Source organism: Mobula hypostoma, chromosome 22 (assembly GCF_963921235.1).
Source record: "Mobula hypostoma chromosome 22, sMobHyp1.1, whole genome shotgun sequence".
NCBI lineage: Eukaryota > Metazoa > Chordata > Chondrichthyes > Myliobatiformes > Myliobatidae > Mobula > Mobula hypostoma.
The window spans coordinates 58,991,035-58,999,949 of NC_086118.1; the positions used below are offsets into that span (position 1 = coordinate 58,991,035).

At 44.7% G+C, this 8,915-nt stretch overlaps 1 protein-coding gene across 1 annotated transcript in view; it reads left to right on the forward strand.

Moving 5' to 3' along the window:
* Nucleotides 1-3,527, forward strand: part of tob1a (transducer of ERBB2, 1a) — a 5,510-nt gene extending 1,983 nt beyond the window's left edge. Inside the window, exon 2 of the mRNA XM_063030864.1 lies at nt 1,589-3,527. Within this exon, the coding sequence (XP_062886934.1) occupies nt 1,749-2,717 (969 nt within the window). The 5' untranslated portion in view covers nt 1,589-1,748 and the 3' untranslated portion in view covers nt 2,718-3,527. The remainder of the gene's footprint in view (nt 1-1,588) is intronic.
* The last annotated feature ends 5,388 nt before the right edge of the window (nt 3,528-8,915 follow it).

Sequence of the window (8,915 nt, forward strand, 5' to 3'; positions counted from 1 at the left end):
CCACCTTCCTCCCCTCCACCTTCCTCCCCTCCACCTTCCTCCCCTCCACCTTCCTCCCCTCCACCTTCCTCCCCTCCACCTTCCTCCCCTCCACCTTCCTCCCCTCCACCTTCCTCCCCTCCACCTTCCTCCCCTCCACCTTCCTCCCCTCCACCTTCCTCCCCTCCACCTTCCTCCCCTCCACCTTCCTCCCCTCCACCTTCCTCCCCTCCACCTTCCTCCCCTCCACCTTCCTCCCCTCCACCTTCCTCCCCTCCACCTTCCTCCCCTCCACCTTCCTCCCCTCCACCTTCCTCCCCTCCACCTTCCTCCCCTCCACCTTCCTCCCCTCCACCTTCCTCCCCTCCACCTTCCTCCCCTCCACCTTCCTCCCCTCCACCTTCCTCCCCTCCACCTTCCTCCCCTCCACCTTCCTCCCCTCCACCTTCCTCCCCTCCACCTTCCTCCCCTCCACCTTCCTCCCCTCCACCTTCCTCCCCTCCACCTTCCTCCCCTCCACCTTCCTCCCCTCCACCTTCCTCCCCTCCACCTTCCTCCCCTCCACCTTCCTCCCCTCCACCTTCCTCCCCTCCACCTTCCTCCCCTCCACCTTCCTCCCCTCCACCTTCCTCCCCTCCACCTTCCTCCCCTCCACCTTCCTCCCCTCCACCTTCCCCCTTCCTCCCCCTCCTCCCCTCCACCTTCCCCCTTCCTCCCCCTCCTCCCCTCCACCTTCCCCCTTCCTCCCCCTCCTCCCCTCCACCTTCCCCCTTCCTCCCCCTCCTCCCCTCCACCTTCCCCCTTCCTCCCCCTCCTCCCCTTCACCTTCCCCCTTCCTCCCCCTCCTCCCCTTCCCCTCCACCTTCCCCCTTTCCCCCCTCCTTTGGACAACTGGCTTGGAGACATGCCCCTCCCTGACACCGGCAGATAACCGCCTTTTGCTGTCGCTGAAATGAGGGGTTTGATAATTGCCTGTTGCTTTGAAGGGTTGGTGTGGAGCTGGTAATTGGAAACCCTGGGTTGCTTTCCCCCGACGTGAACAGCTTCGATCAGTGGCAGCGCAGGGGTTAACTTTCACTCTGCCCGTGACGCGTGTTCATTCTGTGTGCTGCACTATCACGCGTTTGACGTCAATGTGGGACTTGAAGCATGAAAGAACCGAGGCTCCTTGCAGGATAATCTCCTCCATGAACAAACATAACCTTTCAGAAGCACACACTTTACCCCCTTCACTGTTATATTGAGGAGATTGATTTATTCTGCATGTTGCTGCCCTCTGCTCTTGTCCATTTGGACACTTGCCTCCGTTGCTCAATGTGTGACGTAGGTGCTTGGTTTATTTTGAAGGTTGTTGACTTTTTTTTTGTTGAAAGCCATCTGGCTTTAATTTGATTTCTCGTTTTGAATCAGTGCTTTAAAAATGCTCAAGGTGGTGGACTGTGGTATCCTTTCCAATTATGTTAAGACTTGTAATGTACCTTTGCATTTAGCAAGCACATTTTTCAAAGCTGCTGCTTATGTAACATGAGAATTGAAGTGATTTTCAAATGTCACCAAATCTTTTCCTGGTTTTCTTACTTTAATTTTGTTTTCTTTCCCCTCTTTAAAGGAACAAGCATCATTGCAAACCTGAGAAGCATAACTTCCGTCCTAACCAACACTATAAGATACCAAGCTACTCTGAAGAGATCTAAACACTATCTGACAGGAGTTAATATTTCTTTAGGTTTGCAACACAGTTTGCAGCTCATTCTGGTTTTTGTGTAGCTATGCAGCTAGAAATCCAAGTAGCGCTCAACTTTATTATCTCATACTTGTACAACAAACTCCCGCGGAGACGAGTCAACATTTTTGGTGAGGAGCTGGAACGGCTGTTGAAGAAGAAATATGAAGGCCACTGGTACCCAGACAAGCCATACAGAGGGTCTGGATATAGGTGCGTACACATAGGGGAGGCCATTGACCCTGTGATTGAGCAAGCTGCCAAAGAAAGTGGACTCGAGATGAAGGATGTTTGTGAGAACCTGCCTCAGGATTTGAGTGTGTGGATAGATCCTTTTGAAGTGTCCTATCAGATTGGAGAGAAGGGGCCTGTCAAGGTGCTGTATGTGGACGATAATAATGACCTGGATAAAGAAATCAAAAACAGCTTCAACCCTGAGGCCCAGGTCTTTATGCCAATTAGTGACCCAGCAGGGGGCTCGCCTGTGTCCAGCTCCCCCTCTCCTCCCTTTGGTCAGTCTGCTGCTGTGAGTCCCACTTTTATATCTCGCTCTGCTCAGCCTTTAACCTTCACCACTGCCACTTTCGCTGCTACAAAATTTGGCTCAACCAAAATGAAAAGCAGTGGCCGTAACAACAAGGTGGCTCGGGCCTCCCCCACCAGCCTTGGCTTGAATGTGAATAACCTGCTGAAGCAGAAAGGCTTGTCAACATCCATGCACTCTCTCTATGGGCTTGGCGTGGGTGTGGGCAGCCAGCAGCAACAGCAGAAGACTTCAGCCCTCTCCCCTAATGCCAAGGAGTTTATTTTCCCTGGCATCCAGGGGCAGGGTGGTAGTGGTGCAATATTCCCAGGGGAGAGCTCCGTGAACATCAGTCCTCTCCAGTATGGGAATGCCTTTGACATGTTTGCCTATGGAGGCCTCAGCGAAAAATCCTTTATGGAAGGCCTGAGTTTCAGCCTTGGTAACATGCAGTATTCTAACCAGCAGTTCCAACCTGTCATGGCTAATTAGAGGGTTGCGGGGGGAGGTCTCTAAAATTATATATAAATATTTAGCCCTGATTATACAAGTTTAAACTTAACTGAACCCAAGGGTGTTTTCCCTTACCCCCTTGAGATAATTTTTAAAAATTGGAATTGGGGCGTTACAAGCTTGTAGTTTGGCACTTGGTTATTTAAAAAGCATCAATATTTAGTTTTGCCAACCAAGCACAAAGATGATTTTATATGGACTGTGCACCTTTTTTAAATAAAATTTAAAAAGAGAAAAATGGAAAATGTTGTGGAGATGAAACCTCCTCGAACAGTATTTACACATGGACAAGACATGGGCTGTTTTAAGAATTGGCACTAATAAAAGTGGGATTTCTGGTCTTTTTGTAATTGTATAATTTAATTTAGTATGAAGTTTGTAAAATACAGAGTATATATTGTTTCTACAACATGGTATTGCATTTATATCTTTTTACTACAGTGATCTGTGATGGCTGCGATAGTTTGCATACTTTTTTACAAATTGTAGAAAGAAATCCACATTCGGAGACATCAGAATACTCAAGTTGTGTACAGACTATTCCCCAGTGCTGTTTAAAGTGTAGAAATTTCACCTTTTTTGGAAAAAAACAAGATTTGTATTTTCTGTTAAGAGTTTAAAGTAAAAATAAATTTTTTGCTATATATTATGGACAAATGTAATCGTAATATTAATTTTGTACCTACCTTGTGCAATACTTGATAAAAACAGTATAACAAAAGTATTGAGTTTGTGTCTTACCTGTCAAGAGGGACTGAGATAGTTTATATTGGTAGCAGTTTATATTAAAATGCTTCAAAAATTCAAGTCTTGGGGCTTCCTTTTCTATTTCACATAGTGTGAACTTGTTCACTGGAGGTTTGAATATTTTTAATTATGCTAGTTGTGCATTTGTTTATTACTGGCCCATTCCCCAGAGTATAGAGTACCTGGGGTATGAGGATAAGTTGGAGTTGAAATTTATCAATGCAGTTGTCTAAAATATATAGCTTTCCAGTAATCTGTTTGAAATATTTGTGTTTGAAGAGGGTAGATAGAGAAATGCTCCCAACTCGTGGGCATATTAAGTCTAAATTAAAACAATCCCAGTCATCAGTAAAAATGAGAAGCATTCTATGATGTGCATTGGAAATCTGGATCACGGTGGTCCAGGACTGGAATTGGCTGCCTGTAGGCTTGGTGGAGATAATCAGGCCCTTTAAAGGGGAGTGATTATATTTGCCGTAAAAGAGCAAGGTTGCCGCATGAGTGGAAGATCTTCCAGAGTGCAGAGGTGTTTCAAGATTATTAGAGGAATAGATAGAGTAGACAGCCAGCACCTCTTCCCCAGGGCACCACTGCTCAGTACAAGAGGACATGGCTTTAAGGTAAGGGGTGGGAAGTTCATGGGGGATATTAGAGGAAGGTTTTTTACTCAGAGAGTGGTTGGTGTGTGGAATGCACTGCCTGAGTCAGTGGTGAAGTTTAAGAGACTACTAGACAGGTATGTGGAGGAATTTAAGGGGGGGGGTATATGAGAGGCAGGGTTTAAGGGTCGGCACAACATTGTGGGTGGAAGGGCCTGTACTGTGCTGTACTATTGTATGTTCAGGAGGACGTAAACAGGGAGAGATTGGCTAAACCTGGGTTTTTTTTCTCTGGGATGACCTGAACCAGATGTGCTAGCAATGTTTAAGAAGCTGTTAGGCATATGAGCAGGGATGTGATCATTTGCAGGCGGACTGGCATGGATGGCACAGATTATAGAAAGCTTAACACCATAAGACATAAATACAGATTTAAGCTGTTTGGCCCCTCAAGTCCACTATCATGGCTGATTTATTTCCCCTCTCAGCCCCATCCTCCTGCTTTCTCTCTCTCACCTTTAATGCCATTATAAGGAAACCGGTCAACCTCCACTTTAAACTGCCTGGTGGTGTGTGGTGCCAATTCTATGGAGCAACACAGACTCTGAATCTGTGAGGTCACAGTTTTCTTTTTAGAAAGAGTTCACAGGATGGGTGTGCCCTTTTGGTAACCTGATCTGCATATTTTTGTAGATTAACTCATCTGGTTTCTGAGGCAGTGTTACTGTCTGGTGGAGTTTGCTGAAGATGCCACTCATTCAAGCATTTCTATTAATTAACTGAACAAGATGTTGGAAGTTGTTCCCCTTCTGGAGGCAAGATTGGAGATTTTATTCACTAACTTGACAAAACCTGTTTTTCCTGTTGAATGACATTTAAGCTAGAGAAAGGTGGCTGCACTGCCTTGCTGCCAAAAATCATAATGGGAGTTTATAATCAGATGGTCAGATGAGGGGTTGGCCTGCTTTTGCCTTATCCCTGACACTGAAGCCTAAATAGGGCATATTCATTTTTTGAGAACTTGGCTTCTCTCTCTGACCCAATGAGTGTCTCCAGCACTGCTTTTAGTTAAATTTCAAGCATATGCGGTTTTAAAATTTTGTGTAATATTTCAAGCTCTGTTTGCTTTTGGTTTGAAGGGAAATGGCATTACAAGTGTTTGTCAGTGCAACTGTACAGTGGCATTGGAGGCAGTCTGAAAGTTACTAGTTCAATTTGTGGGGTAAGAGGGTTGAACTACCAGCTAGTGAGATTGGTTCACTTGGAGTTCAAGTGTGTGGAATGTTCTGGAAATACTTAAGGTCCTGAAGGAAAATGACAGGAATCACAAAGGCTAAGGGTGTAATTACCACATTCAAGACATGTCATGTAAAACTGAGGAGCTTCATGCAGAAGGTGGTGAATCTCCTAAATGTCCTGAAGAAGGGTTTTGGTTCAAAACATTCATTTAGTCACCTACATAGATAGTGCTGAGTTCCTCCAGCATTTTATCTGCATAATCTCTTATGATTAGGGTATTTAACAGAGAAAGTCTGGAAATTGACGAGAGAGAGATGTATCCCCAGGCGCAGTGCTTGTGACCTTGAGTTCACATAGAGGTGTTATTTCATTTCATGCACAAACATTGAAAAAAAATCAAAACATTTTGTCTGCATGTGGTCGCCTTTGATTTCCAAAATGGGGAATGTCAATATATTGAGCTTTTTACAAATGATGCCAATGGTTATTGTTTCAATGTGAGACTGAGGAGGATTCACCAAAGGCAAGTGAAAGATCATATTTAGATACTCTTCCTCAGAAAAGTGGAAAACAATAGAAGGAATGTGTCAATCTCTGCGATGTTTGAAATAGACTGATGGTTGAGCTGTGCCCTGGGTTGCCAGCTGGAGTCTTGATGAATATGGAGCAGACTCAATGGGCTGAATGGCTGAGTTCTGCTCCTACATCTTCTACAGAAGAGGCTTTATAAGCGAGGAATTAGGACAAGAACCACAGTTGGGTAGAGGGATGACCAAGGCATATTTAACTTTTAAAAGCATAAGAGATTTTGCAGATGCTGGAAATTCAGAGTAACACACAAAATGCTGGAGGAGCTCAGCAGATTAGGCAGCACTATGGAGAGGATTAGAGAATTGATGTTTCGAACCAAGACCCTTTGTCAGATGTATCTACCAGGTACATCTACCTCTACCGGAATGAAGACAAATTCCATGAATGGTTGTGAGGCAGTGTAATAACCCTTTGTACTGCTCTTGGTTATGTGTTATGGATTCTGACAGACAAGCTCCTGTCTTAAAGGCAAGTTTGCAATAGTTGACAATTTGTGGAGTGTTGGAATGGGAGAAGTTCAGTAATAAATTTTAATCGCCTTACTAGACAAACATTCTGTTTTAGTCGGGAGGAATTTTAACTTGAGATCAGGAGGAAAGGTTAGTGAATCAGGTGTCTTTGAAGAAATCTCCCTGCCCACAGGTGTGCTAGAGCAGTGTTAGTGCTGGTTTCTGCCTCGGTATGACGATGATTCAACTCTGCTCCTCAATGCCTAACACTGGCAATTGATGTTTTACCCTACAGCAATGTCCCCCCTGAAAGAGGAGAAGCTTGCATCTTGAGAGGAGGCCATTCACTCTATGCTTTCAGACTAGCTTCAGATCCACTCAATTACTGTCTCTGTGGATTAAGGCATTTCAACATACCTGTGAAATATAATCTGGGTTTCACTCGATGGCCCTTTCAGGCAGAGCTTCAGATGTCTTTGCAACTGAGTAAAAGCCTACTCTCCTTCCACCCAATCACTTTCCCTTCTCCCTCCTTAACCCCCTTACTAATCAAGAAATTTCAGTCTCTGCCTTAAATACACCCAATGACTTGGCCTCCACAGCCTTCTGTTTTTGTGGCAACAAATTTCTCGGATCCACCATCCCTTTAGCTGAAGAAATTCCTCCTTCCCTCAATTTTAAAGGGATGTCCATTTATTCTGAAGCCATGCCTCAAATTCTAAACTCTCCTACTAACGGAAAACTCTCTTCCATATCCACCTCTATCCAGGCCTTTTGGTATCTGGTAGAATTCTTAGAAGATCTTACTTAGTTAGCTACATATGAATCCCTTTCCACATCTGGTCATTATTCCTCAAGTAACATGTATCTATCAAACAACAGGAATTCTGCAGATGCTGGAAATTCAAGCAACACACATCAAAGTTGCTGGTGAACGCAGCAGGCCAGGCAGCATCTATAGGAAGAGGCGCAGTCGACGTTTCAGGCCGAGACCCTTCGTCAGGACTAACTGAAGGAAGAGTGAGTCTCGGCCTGAAACGTCGACTGCGCCTCTTCCTATAGATGCTGCCTGGCCTGCTGCGTTCACCAGCAACTTTGATGTATCTATCAAGTCACCTCTCATCTTCCTTCACTCCAGAGAAAAAAGCTCTAACTCACTTGACCTAACTTAATAAGACATGCTCTCTAATCCAGCTAGCATACTGGTAAATCTCCTCTGCACCCTCTCTAAAGCTTCCACATCCTTCCTATAATCAGTTGTGTCGGGAAGTATGGACAGAAAGAAATATCCAGCGTTAAAACTGTAAATCTTACAATTTTTGCAACTTTTAACATGGGGAAATGTTTCCAAGGTGCTAGTTGGGTGGCAGACTTGTCTGCTGGATCAGTGATGGGAGACTGGGGAGAGGAAATTGGGATGGGTGTTGCTACATTTGAAAGAGAGGGTGATTTTTGAATTTATAGAAACCAGTCTATCAGGCTTTGGCTGTGGGAGGGGTTGCCACAGGTTAGTTGGGGAATAGTAGGATAGGAAATCTCTGTGAGGCCAGAGAAGGGCATATTGTTCATGAGGCAGGAGATAAGGAAGCTCTTGGGTGATTAGGAACTGTGGGCCCGTCCTGCTGTCTCAAACAGCCACTCAGTCCTGATGGTGTTACGGTGAAATATCTTGGCAGACGGATGGTGTGCCAATTGGTTTACAAATGAGTGATCTAGCTTGAGGATAACTTTAAGTACTGTATTTAAATCCAAACACTGACTCTTTATTTGCAGACATTGTCACAGGTGATCTTCAGGTTGGGTTTTGGAGAGGGATGAGATTAGAACCAGCATATCAATAAGCTCTGGAAAGGCTAGTTACGGAGTCTACAGCAGTGTCAAAGTTCAAAGTAAACTTATTAAAATATGTATATGACACCATGTGCCACCTTGAGTTTCATTTTCTTGCAGACATTTACAGGAAAAGAAAAGCTATACAAGACCTACCAAACAACTAGTGTGCAAGCAACAGATAGTGGAAATAATAACTTAAAAAGTAAAAGTAAAAATAATTTAAGAAGTAAATAAATAATACTGAGAATATGAGTTATGACATGTAAAGAATCCTTGAAAGTGAGTCTGTGAGTTGTGGAGTCAGTTCAGTGTTGAGGTGACCGAAGTTATCCACACCGGTTCAGGAGCCTGATGGTGAAGGGGAATAACTGTTCCTGAACATGACGTGTGGGACCCAAGGCTCCGGTACCTCCTGCCTGATGGTAGTAACAAGAAGAGAGAATGGCCTGGGTGGTGAGGGTCCTTGTAGATGTGCTTAAAGGTGGGGATGGCTTTGCCTGGGATGGACTTGGCTGTATCAGCCCTTTTTTTGTAAGATCTTTCTATACCAGGCCATGATACACCCCAGTCAGGATATAATCCACTGTGCATCCATAGAAATTTGTCTCATTTTTAGATGATATGCTGAATCTGTGCAGACGTCTAAGAAAGTCGAGGTGCCATTGTGCCTTCTTTCTGCTGCCACTTGCATGGTGAATCCTCGGGTATGGTAACAATGA